The sequence below is a fragment of the Phoca vitulina genome, unplaced genomic scaffold (assembly GCF_004348235.1).
Source record: "Phoca vitulina isolate PV1807 unplaced genomic scaffold, GSC_HSeal_1.0 scaffold19, whole genome shotgun sequence".
NCBI classification, from domain to species: domain Eukaryota; kingdom Metazoa; phylum Chordata; class Mammalia; order Carnivora; family Phocidae; genus Phoca; species Phoca vitulina.
The window spans coordinates 25,238,315-25,253,304 of NW_022589722.1; the positions used below are offsets into that span (position 1 = coordinate 25,238,315).

Genomic DNA, 14,990 nt, shown 5'->3' on the forward strand with positions numbered 1-14,990 from the left:
CCTTACCCTTCCACAGTGCCCCCTGGCCGGGCATCATTCTTGCCTTGCGTCTTCTCTGCTGCCTCTCGGCATTTCTCCTTGAAACCTTCAGTGAAGCCACTCTTCTCCAATTTCCCTTCTTCCTCTCCAGCAGCTCCTCCTTGAACCTCTTGAGGCTCCTCTTCCCCCCCCCCTTTCCCCCAGTAGTTTTGATTTTCTATTTGTTTTTAATTTAAATTTTTTTCTATTGTGGCAGAATACACATAACATAAAATTTACCATCTTCACCATTTATAATTAGTTCAGTGGTACCAAATACATTCATAATGATGTGCACCCATTACCACCATCCATCTCCAGATGCTTCAACTTATAAAGCTGAAACTCTGTACCCATCCCCATTTTGTAACCGAACCCAAGTTCAAGTGCCCGATGCGCAGTAAAGCGGATCACTGAAACAGACCTCAAGGGTGCAGCAAGGCAAGAGTTTATTCTTGCAGCCAAATGAGGAGCCGGGAAGACAAGCCTCAAGTTCGCCTCCCTGAAGCAGGAGAGCCAGGGATTTTTAACAAGTGGAAAGGGTCTGAGTAAAGGGGAGAGGAGTTACGTGACTCAAAATTAGATAAAGGAAATTATGAAGTAAGGGAGGGTTAACTGCATTTTGTTGGGCTCTAAGGGGAGGGAGGTCAGTGTCCTGACTGGTTCCAGTTGGCTTCAGGAGGAAACCTTGAGTTCCTGCAAAACGATTAAATTAACACTTAGCATCTCTCCCAAGGCTTTTAATACTCTGTACTGCATGATTCTCCCCCCTTTTTTTATCCCTCCTCAGTGATAGAATTATTGAAAATTCTTTTATTTTTTTTTTTTAAGATTTTATTTATTTATTTGACGGAGAGAGACACAGCGAGAGAGGGAACACAAGCGGGGGGAGCGGGAGAGGGAGAAGCAGGCTTCCCGCTGAGCAGGGAGCCCGACATGGGGCTCGATCCCAGGACCCTGGGATCATGACCTGAGCCGAAGGCAGACATTTAACAACTGAGCCACCCCGGTGCCCCGCCCCTTACCAAATATTATCCCCTCTGAGGTATTCAAAGGGAATCACTAATCCACACCATAGATTGGTTTTGCTGGTTTTTTGAACTTTATGCAATGGAATAATACAGTAAGCACCCTTTTGAGACATAAAAACTTTTTTTTTTTTTTAAAGATTTTATTTATTTGTCAGAGAGAGAGCACAAGTGTATACAAGCAAGGGGAGTGGCGGGCAGAGGGAGAAGCGGTCTCCCTGCTGAGCAAGAAGCCCCATGCGGGACTTGATCCCAGGATCCTGGGATCATGACCTGAGCCAAAGGCAGCCGCCCAACCAACTGAGCCATCCAGGCGTCCCGCCATAAAAACTTTCTATGGTCAGTGCTGCCCTGTTTGGAGCTGAAAAGGACCAAGGACTGCTACAGGAGGAAGTGCAAACATACCTGCCCCTCCTTATGTAAGCACAGGATGAAGGACATGGTCCTGCATCAGATAGAGACGTGGACTGTTCAGTCCTGAGATTCTCTGATTCCATGGTCAGCTGGCCAAAGTGTTTATCAAATCACCCTTGTATTAAGAACTTGTGTGAGGGGCACCTGGGTGGCTCAGTCGGTTGGGTGTCTGTCTTCCGCTCAGGTCATGATCTCAGGGTCCTGGGGTGCCTGGGTGGCTCAGTCGTTAGGCGTCTGCCTTCAGCTCAGGTCATGATCACAGCCCTGGGATCGAGCCCCGCATCGGGCTCCCTGCTCCACAGAAGCCTGCTTCTCCCTCTCCTGCTCCCCCTGCTTGTGTTCCCTCTCTCGCTGTGTCTCTCTCTGTCAAATAAATAAACAAAATCTAAAAAAAAAAAGATCTCAGGGTCCTGGGGTAGAGCCCTGTGATGTGCTCCCCGCTCAGCAAGGAGCCTGCTTCTCCCTTTCCCTCTGCCCCCACCCCTACTTGTGCGCTCTCTCTCTCAAATAAATAAAATAAAAAAAGAACTTGTGTGGCACATTATAAAAAGAAGGATTTAATCCATCAAGGCAAAAAATTAAAATATGGATAATACCTAATGCTGGGGACAGTGTGGGGAAAAGGACACTTCCATTTACAATTATTAAAGTATATGATATAATTTCGAGGGCAATTATCTAATATCGAGCAAAGTACTAAATGTTCATACTTTTTGGCCGGCAAACTTACTTCTAGAAATATATCCTTCATGAGAGACTCTGGACTCCGGGAACCACAATGAGGGTTATAGAAGGGAGGGGGTGGGGGATGGGGTAACCGGGTGATGGGTATTAAGGAGGGCACATGATGGGATGAGCACTGGGTATTATACGCAACTAATGAGTCGTTGAACACTACATCAAAAACTAATGATGTACTGTATGTTGGCTAATTGAACATAATTAAAAAAATAAAAAATAAATAAATTAAAAAAAAAAAGAACTATATCCTTCAGAAGGACTTGCCACGCACCCCTGTACTGTGCCTCAACTTCCTTATTTCTAAACCAGGGATGATAGTACATACCTCAGTGGGTTGCTGGGACGATTAAATGAGTACACACACACACAATGCCTGGTACTCAAGTATATAAGTGCTAATTCTTGCCTTTGTCTTAGTACATTGGCACTGTTCACTTGACCTTTTCCCAAAAGACCAATAAACCTCCAAATATCTAACTCCTACCAAATAACACACCCCTCGGGGAAATGAGACTGGATTAGTGTTTGTCTCAGTGTGGCCCCTGGGAGCTTATTAAAATGCAGATTTCTGGGCCCACCCTAAACCGAAGAGAATGACTACCGCGGAAGGACCGCGACTCTGTACCTGGATCAGATTTCCCAGGTGTTTCTTACTTGGCAGAAAGCCGAAGTCCGCCGGCCAGAAGGCGTCGTTCTTCCGCAGCACTTCAGCCTCCGGCTCCCGGAAGAGCACCTCTGTCCGCCAGAGGTGCTGCACTTGCCTCCTCTCTTCCGCTTCCGGTGTCTCCCTGCAGCCATGGCCGCCGCCGCCGCCGCTGGCGGTCCTGGGGCGCCTCTGTCTCCGGACGAATTGCTTCCGAAAGGCGATTCCGAGAAGACTGAGGAGGAGCTGGAGGAGGAAGACGACGAGGAGGTACTGGGGCCCTGCGGTGTGGGGCGGGGTGCGAAGTTACGGGCGGGGAGCGACCGGCTCGGGGGTGTGAGCTCCGCGTGCTGCGGGATTCGGACGAAGGCGCGTCGCGGAGCCCGGAGAGGTCGGGGGGAGGTGTCTCCTCCGGGAGGCGGGGTTAGGGCCCCCACTGGGCCGCGGCAGGGTGCCCTAGCCCCAGGGGGTGGTTGCCGTTGCTTCGGTCAAGACCCGCGCCGCCTCCACCACAGCTAGATGAGACCCTGTCGGAGAGACTGTGGGGTCTGACGGAGATGTTCCCAGAGAGGGTCCGGTCCGCGGCTGGAGCGACTTTTGATCTCTCCCTCTTTGTGGCTCAGAAAATGTACAGGTAAGGGACGAGGGCGAAGACATTGGGGCGTGCCTGGGGTGACTGAAGTGCCGCGAATGAGCATGGGATTTGGAAGTAGCAGACGGGGGTTGGAGACCAGCCCGCCACCTAGACCACTGAGTGACCTTGGGCTGGTGGGTACCTTAACCTTTCTTGGTCTCCATTTCCTTTCCCTAAAGTGGCAGTTCTTACGGGTCGGGTTGTTGGGAGGATCGTTTCACATTATGTGAGGTAATCAATGTGCTGTATAAGTAGCTTTGTAAGAACTCAGGAGAATGTTGGAACTGCTGGCACGAGATAAACGGCCGGCAGAACTGCTCGTCCTGTTTCTGGTGGGAGTATGGTGCAAGGGTTGGGTAGAAACACGCCTGTCAAAAACACGGGCGCGTGAGAGGTTTGGTTACTGGTTCCTTGGTGAAGCGGGCCCGTTTTTGTGTCTCGCTTTCATGCTCACACTCCCTCTGCAGGTTTTCCAGGGCAGCCTTGTGGATTGGGACCACTTCCTTCATGATCCTGGTTCTTCCTGTTGTCTTTGAGACCGAGAAGTTGCAAATGGAGCAGCAACAGCAACTGCAGCAGCGGCAGGTGAGCCCAGCCCCTGGGCCTGTTGCCAGTGGTGGAGAGGCAGGTTGTTGATTTCCCAGCACCTGCAGAGACCAGCAGTTACTTGTGGGTAGAGATTGGGCTCCAGCCCATGCTTTTTTAGGTACCTGACTGTGCTCAGCAGTTTGTGTAGACCTTGTCGGCCCAGTCAGTTAAGTGGAAATGTGATCCCTAGGCTTGTGTGATGCCTTATACCCCTCCTTTTCTTTTCCAGATACTTCTAGGGCCTAACACAGGGCTCTCAGGAGGAATGCCAGGGGCTCTACCTTCACTTCCTGGAAAGATCTAGATTGCTACTGCTATATGACTTGTCTCGGTGGGACAAGTTTGAAAATTCAATAGTGTTTGAACTGCTGATTATTTGGATTTTTTTTTTTTTTAAACTTTGGCACATTGATCTATCTAAACCTGGTGGGGAGAATTCTCCCCAGTGTCTCACGGAGACTCCCAACTTGCAACCGTGCCCTCCACGCTGTCCCATTTCTTCTCTTCTCACTCTGATACGAGTTCAGGAATGCAGACGGTTACTCCAGCTCTGGCCATCCCACCCCTTTCACTAAGTCACTCATGACCGGAAGATCTCACTATCCCATTGTGGCATAGGAACTGATGCCACTGGGAAGGATGTACCCCTGACCATTTTTGTTTTTAAGCATGGAGATGTTGGGAAGGGACATGCACACGATATGAAATACACAATGCATTACAGCCGTAGTGTAACACAGCCACTGTGAATTCCTATGTTGGAAAGGAGGGAGGGCCGGGCAGCAGTTTCAACCATAGGATGGACAGAGTAGGAGCTCATTTCCTCTGCCCATTTTGGCTATGAGAGACCTGTGTGTCTGTCTAAAAAAAAAGAAAAGTAAGTGCTCACTTTTTGTATTTAAATATTAAAAACGATTCCAATGGAAAGTGTCATCTATGTACTTGTGATACACATCTCGAAATCACTAGACTGCCCCTCACATTTCTTCTCAGCTCAGCTAGCCACCGCCATTTAACACTGTTTGACCCCTCAGGTCCAAGTTAGTTAAACTTCCAAAGTGAAAAAGATGTTTATTTCTGGCCAAGAACCTCTTAATAGTAATCTTTGCCCTGAATTCAGGCAATCATTTTCAGATCCACCAACAAAGGACTAGGTCCATGTACTTGCACAGTCTACAGTGACATAAAGGATTTATAGGGAATAACATAATACTGATTTCTGGTCTAGGGAGGGAAGGGTGGCAAATAGAACTTTTTTGGTTGGTTCTTTTAAAAATAATTGCTGAGATGAGCTGATTATGAATCCAACTGTAGCCTTGTCTTTGAACTTCGCAGTTTTTCCATTTAACAAATTTTTATTAGCACTGTGCTATTAACAGTACTGAGCCTTTTATGTGTATCATATTTATCAGAATAATACTATACAGTTTAGGGTGTCGTACTATTCCTATTTTACAGAGGAGGAAACAGTCACAGAAAGGTTAAGTCATCTACCAGACTGCATAGGAAATGCTGGATCCAGTACGGCCTCTGCTATGTGATTTTGAGCTTGTTAACCAGAGAAAAACACTGGTCACCTGTCAGGGCTGGTAAAGAAAACCTGTACTTAAGATTAGGATTCCTCAGATTGTTGAGCCTAGTTTTTGTAAACTGAAAAATGTCTCAGGCTTTTGAACCAAATCCTACTTAGTGAATATCTTGTCTGGATTTTTGAGGCTTGAGAGGTTTGACCAAAGCACAAAATAGGTCTAAAAAATGGTTTAGAATGGTAGTGAGTTTTTCTTCTAAAGCACTGTTATACTGAAGTTTACTTTTTTCCCCCTCCACATACGTAATTACAGAACTCAGGCAGACAGATGAGATTTATGTATGGAGTTTTCCATTTTTAATATTTGGTTAAACAAAATACATCTTTTGTAAACAAACCCAGCACAAGGCCAACAACAAAAAAAAGGAATAAAAGCAAGAAAAACAAAAAGCCTAGGGTTGCCCCTTATTGGGCATCAGGGTCAGGCCTGCCCCCTTCCTTAAAGGAAGTGGGGCTTTTTGCCCTTGGGCATCAGCATGGGTCCCTGTTCCTAAGCACCAAAATTGGATATGAACAGAGAAACCAGCCCTGAAATGTTTAAGCGTCTTTGCATATCCCATTGGCTCATGGACTCCAAGTGCACGGGGACTCCTCTGAAGTGCCATTTGCACAGGCCCAAGCAGATTGGTGGAGAGGAGTTCCCTGTCCTCCCAGGAGATGGCTTACTATCACTGACAGTGCCCATGGACCCAAGGTCCTGCTTGTGACAATCAGGTTGGCTGTAACTTCTGGCTGGTGGTGGTTGGAATGTCATTGTGCAGGGGTAAAGAGCTCCCTGTGGTGCCAAGCAGGTCTGGTGTGGAAAATGGTGCAGAAGAGACTGCAGCCAGTTGCCGAGAGGGTGTGATGCAGTAGCCGCTTGGTGGCCTGTTATTCAGATACATGTGCAGAAAAAGTGCTGGTGTAAACATGCACTCCAGTCACAGTGGGGAGAAAGCCTCAGCTTCATCCTGTTAAGCTTGCTCAGGCTTGACATGCAAGCCCCAGGCTGGCTTTGCTGCTGGAGAGACGTCTGGCCAGTGGGGCAGCTCTCAGACCCGCCAAGACCACCGAACTGTAAAGGGTAGACAGGCCGTCTATCCACCTGTCTTGAGGCAACCACAACCACTTTGGTGACACACAGTGTGGTAGGATACTTCCCTTCCTTCTCTTTTGTTTTCCAAAGTTACAGGAGAAAAGTGGCCTACAACTATTTAAAGAGGTAGGGGGTAGATCAATTCTCGTTGATTTGTAAAGGAAACTAAAGAAAGATGACAAATCCAGGTCCTATAACATAATGCACGTAAACACCCTACTTGAGGGTTCTGATTCTTGTCACTATAGTGACTCCGAGCCTAGGACTTCTACCAATTCTAGCTGCTCTTACTCTCTGAGTAGCTTATCTTCACAATACTTTTCCTCACTCAACTTTCTCAAACTAGTGGAATTTGATATCGAAAGCAGACTTGTTTCCTGATTTTGCCGGAGTGTGTCAACTGGAAAAACTGCCCTCTGGCCTGTCTTGTGCCCCAGAGCCTCTGAAATCAATGTAGTGAAGTGGCAGGGACAATGATGGAGTGAGGCCGACAGGCCATCCGTGCCTGCCCCAGTCTGCCTTCTGCCATGTCCTCTTAGGTATCTAGCTCACCCTGTCACACTAGAATATTGCAGGAGTCAACCACCCGGCATGGAATACTAGAGAATGTTTCATTAGAAAACTCCAAGGATGGCCATAAACCACCCTCAAAATGGGGGTAATGGGTGGCATTAAGGGTTGGAGATGGCATGCTGTACCACTGCTGGGGTTTGGGAGATGGTTTCCTGAGAGGCCCTTATGCTCTGGGTCCGTCAAGCCAGTCACATGGGCTGTGCATGTACTATGTCTTCAGACCCACTGGTTGCCAGGAAAGGGGAAGTGGAGGCAGCATCTCCAGGTGAGTCACAGCAGCAGTGTCCTCCAGCAGAGCCTCTGTCAAGTCCTCGTAGGCATGGGGAAAGTAAGATCGGACCCACCTTTCTTCCTCCTCTCTCAAAGAAAACAAGGGTCTTCCACAGCTCCGCCCTAAGCACACAGAGCTCCTACCTTCCTGTCCCAGGAATGAGTAACGCTGGGTGGTGGTTCTTGTAACCGTCCACACATCTGTCTGTCCTATTGCACTGTCAAATCGGAGGGGAAACCCAATGAGATGTTTGGGGGAGTGGCAAGGGCAGACCCGCTGGATAGGCCACAACACATGACAGAGGACTTGGGGGGCCGAGGGGAGGGAAGGTTGGGTAGAACTGCATTACACGTCAGCCCTCCAACTCTGACGGGCCTCCACCTCTTCTGGCACCACCAGCAGGAGTTCACAGTTCTTTCCTCGCAAGTGATGTTTGAGAAATTTCCTATGGGAACAAAGGGTAGATGAGAGAAAATGAAATGCTGGTAAAACTGCAAACTCCAGCCTCGGGGCCGCGTGCTCCCCAGTGACCTCATCATTTACGCCCTTGGCAGTCCTAAAGACACTCTCGGAGGGATCTGTTCTTGCAGGGTTCCACATCTGGCGACCCCTTCAACCTGTCCAGCTCATTGCCAACCTGAATTTTTATACATCCTCATAACTGCCAACAGCATCTAGTTCTGTGAGGAACAGAGCCAGCCCAAAGTACTCAAGTAAGGGCCTTGTGTAAAAAAAAAAAAAAGTTTCTTCTTTGGTCTCAGGGAAATTTAGCCCTTTCTGGTCTAAATGTCTGTCTTCCTTCTTCTGAACTGGCAGCTGTACCATCCCATTTGTCTAAGCGTAGAGAATGTTACGATGCTGGTCCTACCAGACCAGGCGGCCAGCATTCTGGCTGCTGGAACTTCTCTACCAAAGGGACTTCACATCCTCAGGGGCCATCAAAGATACAGGTCTTTCAAGTCTGAGACCATGATTCTAAGCAGGGCGGGGAGAGGATCCAAGTCGCTAGGGATTTCATCTCCTTCGTCAAATAACCAAAGATGGGCTCAACTTCCCCAACACACCAAAGGAAGGAGCCCGGCCCATTCACAACAGGTACCTGAGCTCGCTCTCGCCTCCAATCCACTCGGGCATCTTCAGTTTGGAGTCGAGGTTGTAGTAGGCACCTCCCACCTCTCGAACACAGATCCAGTGCTGCCTTTTGAGAGGCAACTTCAGTGGACCCCAGCACAGGCTGGAGGGCAGATTCATGATGAAGCCCATGACGTTCGTGAGAGCAATGGCACTGACATCCCTGCAGAAGAGAAAAGGCGTCAACTCCCCAAGGTTCCCAGCGGGAACACCTCCCCACTCGGGCCCAGGCCCGAGTGCCTGTTCTCACCAAGTCAAGCCTGGTTCAGATTACCTGCGCTTGTCCCACCAGACAGCTTCATAGCCTTTGGTTTGAAGTGCCGCCATAATGACGTTCACATCGTAGTTCCCATTTCCTAGCATGCTCTTCTTGTGGGGGGTCACCATGGTGTTTGGAGACAACCTACAAATGTAAAAGGAGGAGGGCTGAGACGTGTGGGCTGTCCAACTCCTCCTGCCTGCCACCCCACAGACACCTTCCACCACTGCCCCTGGAAGCTTCTTTTCCCCCATTCAGTACAAGGTAACCACTTTTTACCCAAGTATTTTATAGTCTGGACTCCTACTGCCCTAGGGATTACCTCTCCTTTTATGCAAAACATTAATTCCATAGTGGTGGGGCCTACTTGGCTGTCATTCAGAAAGTCAATGGACCCAAACCATGTTCCACAAGAGGTCTCATTTGTGAAACCCTCAGCCTACCTATTTCTGCAGTCTTCTTCCTTGCTGATCTTCCTGCCTTAATAGAGCCATTTTTCTTAAACATTACCATGGGTAGTATCTGTCGCTACTCTTGTTTTCTTTTATAGTTTTTAAATTTTTATTTAAATTCAACTAATTAACACATAACATTATTACTGTCAAAGGTAGAGTTCAGTGATTCATCAGTCTTATATAGTACCCAGTGCTCATTACATCACGTGCCCTCCTTAATGCCCATCACCCAGTTATCCCATCCCCCAACCCCCTCCCCTCCAGCAACCCTCAGTCCACTTCCCGTGATCAAGAGTCTCTTATGGTTTGTCTCCCTCTCTGATTTCGTCGTTTCATTTTTTCCTCTCTTCCCCTATGATCCTCCCTTTTGTTTCTTAAATCCCACATGAGGGAGATCATATAACTGTCTTTCTCTGATTGCCTTATTTCGCTTAGCATAATACCCTGTAGTTCCATCCATGTCATTGCAAGTGGCAAGATTTCATTTTTTTTTTTTTTTGATGGCTGAGTAGTATTCCATGGTATACAGAAACCACATTTTCTTTATCCATTCATCTGTTGAAAGACACCTGGGCTCTTTACATAGTTTGGCTATTGTGGACATTGCTGCTATAAACATTGGGGTGCAGGTACCCCTTCAGATCACTACGTTTGTATCTTTGGGGTAAAAACCCAAGTAGTGCAATTGCTGAGTCGTAGGGTAGCTCTACTTTCAACTTTTTGAGGAACGTCCATACTGTTTTCCAGAGTGGCGGCACCAGCTTGCATTCCCACCAACAGTGTAGGAAGGTTCCCCTTTCTCCGCATCCCCGCCAACATCTCTCGTTTCCTGACTTTAATTTTAGCCATTCTGACTGGTGTGAGGTGGTATCTCATTGAGGTTTTGATTTGTATTTCCCTGATGCTGAATGATGTTGAGCATTTTTTCATGTGTCTGTTGTCCATTTGTATGTCTTCTTTGGAGAAATATCTGTTCATGTCTTCTGCCCATTTCTTGATTGGATTATTTGTTCTTTGGGTGTTGAGTTTGAAAAGTTCTTTAAAGATTTTGGATACTAGCCCTTTATCCGATAAGACATTTGCAATTATCTTCTCCCATTCTGTCGGTTGCCTTTTGGTTTTGTCAACTGTTTCCTTTGCTGTGCAAAAAGCTTTTTACCTTTAAGAAGTCCCAATAGTCATTTCTGCCTTTGTTTTCCTTGCCTTTAAAGACGTGTCTAGCAAGAAGTTGCTGTGGCCAAGGTCACAGGGTTTGCTGCCTGTGTTCTCCTCTAGGATTTTGAGGGACTCCTGTCTCACATTTAGGTCTTTCATCCATTCTGAGTCTGTTTTTGTGTGTGGCATGAGGAAATGGTCCAGTTTCATTCTTCTGCATGTGGCTGTCCAATTTTCCCAACACCATTTGTTGAAGAGACTGTCTTTTTTCCATTGGATATTCTTTCCTGCTTTGTCAAAGATTAGTTGACCATAGAGTTGAGGGTCCATTTCTGGGTTCTCTATTCTGTTCCATTGATCTATGTGTCTTTTTCTGTGCCAGTACCATACTGTCTTGATGATGACAGCTTTGTTATAGAGCTTGAAGTCCGGCATTGTGAAGCCACCAGCTTTGGTTTTCTTTTTCAACATTCCTTTGGCTATGTGGGTCTTTTCTGGTTCCATACAAATTTTAGGATTATTTGTTCCAGCTCTGTGAAAAAAGTTGATGGTATTTTGATAGGGATTGCACTGAATGTATAGATGGCTCTAGATAGCATAGCCATTTTAACAATATTTGTCCTTCCAATCCATGAGCATGGAACGTTTTTCCATTTCTTTTGTGTCTTCCTCAATTTCTTTCATGAGTGTTTATAGTTTTCTGAATACAGCTCCTTTGCCTATTTTGTTAGGTTTATTCCTAGGTATCTTATGGTTTTGGATGCAATTGTAAATGGGATCAACTCCTTAATTTCTTTCTTCTGTCTCGTTGGTGTATAGAAATGCAACTGATTTCTGTGCACTGATTTTATATCCTGCCACTTTGCTTAATTCTTGTATGAGTTCTAGCAATTTTGGGGTTGAGTCTTTTGGGTTTTCCACACAGAGTATCACGTCATCTGCAAAGAGTGAGAGTTTGACTTCTTCTCTGTCAATTTGGATGCCTTTTGTTGTCTGATTGCCGAGGCTAGGACTTCTACCACTATGTTGAACAGCAGTGGTGATAGTGGACATCCCTGCCGTGTTCCTGACCTTAGGGGAAAAGCTCTGTTTTTCCCCACTGAGAATGATATTCGTTGTGGGTTTTTCATAGATGGCTTTTATGATATTGAGGTATTTACCCTCTATCCCTACACTGTGAAGCGTTTGAATCAAGAAAGGATGCTGTGCTTTGTCAAATGCTTTTTCTGCATCTATTGAGAGGATCATATTGTTCTTGTTCTTTCTTTTATTTATGTAGTGTATCACACTGATTTGTGGATGCTGAACCAACCTTGCAGCCCAGGAATAAATCCCACCTAGTCGTGGTGAATAATCCTTTTAATTTACTGTTGGATCCTATTGGCTAGTATTTTGGTGAGAATTTTTGCATCCATGTTCATCAGGGATATTGGTCTGTAATTCTCCTTTTTGGTGGGGTCCTCATCTGGTTTTGGGATCAAGGTAATGCTGGCCTCATAGAAAGAGTTTGGAAGTTTTCCTTCCATTTCGATTTTCTGAAACAGCTTCAGAAGAATAGGTATTAATTCTTTAAATGTTTGGTAGAACTCCCCTGGGAAGCCATCTGGCCCCTGGGCTCTTGTTTTTTTGGGAGAGTTTTGACTAGTGCTTCGATTTCCTTGCTGGTTATGGGTCTGTTCAGGTTTTCTACTTCATCCTGGTTCAGTTTTGATACTTTATACATCTCCAGGAATGCATCCATTTCTTCCAGATTGCCTAATTTGTTGGCATATAGTTGCTCATAATATGTTCTGATAATTGTTTGTATTCCTTCGGTGTTGGTTGTGATCTCTCCTTTTTCATTCATGGTTTTATTTATTTGGGTCCTTTCTCTTTTTGATAAGTTTGGCCAGGGGGTTATCAATCTTATTATTTCAAAGAACAAGCTCCTAGTTTTGTTGATCTGTTCTACTTTCTTTTGGTTTCTATTTCATTGATTTCTGCTCTAATCTTTATTCCCTTATCCTGCTGGGTTTAGGCTTTATTTACTGTTCTTTCTCCAACTACTTTAGGTGTAAGGTTAGGTTGCGTTTGTTTCTTGAGAAAGGCTTGTGTTGCTGTATACCTCCCTCTTAGGACTGCCTTTGCTGCATCCCAAAGGTTTTCAACAGTTGTATTTTCATTTTCATTTATTTCCGTGAGTTTTAAAAATTCTTCTTTAATTTCCTGGTTGACCCATTCATTCTTTAGTACGATGCTCTTTAGCCTTTATGTATTTGAGTTCTTTCCAAATTTCCTCTTGTGTTTGAGTTTGAGTTTCAAAGCATTGTGGTCCAAAAATATGCAAGGAATGATCCCAATCTTTTGGTACCAGTTGAGACCTGATTTGTGACCCAGTATGTGATCTGCTCTGGAGAATGTTCCACGTACACTCCTGAAGAATGTGTATTCTGTTGTTTTAGGATGGAATGCTCTGAATATACCTGTGAAGTCCATATGGTCCAGTGTGTCATTCAAAACCCTTGTTTTCTTGTTGATCTTCTGCTTAGATGATCTCTCTGTTGCAGTGAGTGGAGTGTTAAAGTCCCCGACTATTATTGTATTATTATCAATGTGTTTCTTTAATTTTGTTATTAATTGGTTTATATAATTGGCTGCTCCCATGTTAGGGGCATAAATATTTACAATTGTTAGATCTTCTTGTTGGATAGACCCTTTAAGTATGATATAGTGTCCTTCCTCATCTCTTATTACAGTCTCTGGTTTAAAATCTAATTTGTCTGATAAAAGGATTGCTACCCCAGCTTTCTTTTGATGTCCATTAGCATGATAAATGGATTTCTACCCCCTCACTTTCAATCTGGAGGTGTGTGGGTCTAAAATGAGTCTCTTATTTAAGACAGTATATTGATGAATCTTGCTTTTTTATCCAATCTGATATCCTTTGTCTTTTGATTGGAGCATTTAGCCCATTTATATTCAGAGTAACTACTGAAAGATGAATTTTGTGCAGTTGTATTACCCGTAAAGTCACTGTTTCTATATATTGCCTCTGTTCCTTTCTGGTCTATGTTACCTTTGGGCTCTCTCTTAAGGGATCCCCTTTAATTAATTTCTTGGAGGGCTGGTTTAGTGATCACAAATTCTTTTAGTTTGTTTGTCCTGAAAGCTTTTTCTCTCTCCTTCTATTTGAATGATAGCCATTCTATTTTGAATGAACGGAGTAAGTATTCTTGGCTGCGTATTTAGCACCCTGAATATATCATGCCAGTCCTTTCAGGCCTGCCAGGTCTCTGAGGATAGGTCTGCTCCCAGCCTATGTTTCTACTCTTGTAGGTTACAGACCTCTTGCCCCGAGCTTTCAGGATTTTCTCTTTGTCTCTGAGATTTGCAAGTTTCACTATTATATGTCGGGGTGTTGACCTATTATTGATTTTGGGGGGGGTTCTCTGTGCCTCCTGGACTTGAATGCCTATTTCCTTCCCCAGATTAGGGAAGTTCTCCAGTATAATTTGCTCCAATATACTTTCTGCTCCCCCCTTTCCTCTTCTTCTGGGATCCCAATTATTCTAATATTGTTTCACTTTATGGTATCACTTATCTCTCGAATTCTACCCTCGTGATCCAGTAGTTATGTTTTTCTCAGCTTCTTTATTCTCTATCATTTTGTTTTCTATATCACTAATTCTCTCTTCTGCCTTATTTATCCTAGCAGTTAGGGCCTTCATATTTGATTGCATCTCATTAATAGCCTTTTTGATTTTGACTTGACTAGATTTTAGTTCTTTTATTTCTCCAGAAAGGGGTTCTGTACTGTCTTCTATGCTTTTTTCAAGCCCAGCTAGTATCTTTATAATCGTTATTCTAACTCTAGTTCCCACATCTTACTTATATCCAAACTGATTACGTCCCTGGCAGTCGATACTGCCTCTTGTTCTCTTTTTTGAGATGAGTTTTTCTGTCTTTGTCATTCTGTCCAGAGAAGAAAAGATGAATGAGAGAACAAAATACTAAAATGGCAACAATGACAGCAGAGAAATATACACTAAACAAATCAGAAGAGACTAAAAACCAAAAAAATAAAAATAAAATAAAATAAATAAAGAAGAGAGAGAATATAATCAGACAGGTGAACTGAACAGAGCAATACACAGGATCCTGTGTGTATTTTGGTCTGTTTGTTAGAAAACTAGATCCCAAAATTGTAAAGAAAAAAAACATACGTACAATATGTACAAAGGTAAAGTTAAATGAAAGAATAGAATATAACCATAAAAATGAAAATTAAAAGACAAAAGAAAAAAGAAAAAAAAAAGGAATATGAACAGACAGGTGAACAGAACAAAGCAATATACGATGTCCTGAGTATATTTTGGTCAGTTTGCTGGAAAAACTACATCTCAAAATTGTAAAGAGAAAAAAAAAAAAAAAAAAAAAA

At 44.6% G+C, this 14,990-nt stretch overlaps 2 protein-coding genes across 3 annotated transcripts in view; one reads left to right on the forward strand and one right to left on the reverse strand.

Annotated features, from left to right (window-relative positions):
- Nucleotides 1–2,948: 2,948 nt before the first annotated feature.
- TOMM22 (translocase of outer mitochondrial membrane 22) lies at nt 2,949–5,605 on the forward strand. The gene is made up of 4 exons (XM_032416543.1): nt 2,949–3,114; nt 3,360–3,478; nt 3,946–4,063; nt 4,296–5,605. Exons 1-4 carry the CDS (start codon nt 2,998–3,000, stop codon nt 4,368–4,370), a joined length of 429 nt encoding a protein of 142 aa, XP_032272434.1. The 5' UTR covers nt 2,949–2,997; the 3' UTR covers nt 4,371–5,605.
- Nucleotides 5,606–5,883: 278 nt separating this feature from the next.
- The window catches only part of JOSD1 (Josephin domain containing 1), an 18,942-nt gene continuing 9,835 nt past the window's right edge, over nt 5,884–14,990 (reverse strand). For both annotated transcript variants that reach the window (XM_032416542.1, XM_032416541.1), the window contains exons 3-5: nt 8,979–9,107; nt 8,673–8,867; nt 5,884–8,018 (exon numbers count right to left, since the gene is read on the reverse strand). In XM_032416542.1, the coding sequence (XP_032272433.1) occupies nt 7,919–8,018; nt 8,673–8,867; nt 8,979–9,107 (424 nt within the window). In that variant the 3' untranslated portion in view covers nt 5,884–7,918. The remainder of the gene's footprint in view (nt 8,019–8,672; nt 8,868–8,978; nt 9,108–14,990) is intronic.

What these genes read in the sequence shown, in the direction of transcription:
- TOMM22 (XM_032416543.1), top strand. Translation starts at nt 2,998, where the DNA reads ATGGCCGCCGCCGCCGCCGCTGGCGGTCCTGGGGCGCCTCTGTCTCCG. An exon ending in GTGGCTCAGAAAATGTACAG is followed by an intron (nt 3,479 to 3,945) that starts GTAAGGGACGAG and finishes CTCCCTCTGCAG; the next exon opens with GTTTTCCAGGGCAGCCTTGT. An exon ending in AGCAACTGCAGCAGCGGCAG is followed by an intron (nt 4,064 to 4,295) that starts GTGAGCCCAGCC and finishes TTTCTTTTCCAG; the next exon opens with ATACTTCTAGGGCCTAACAC.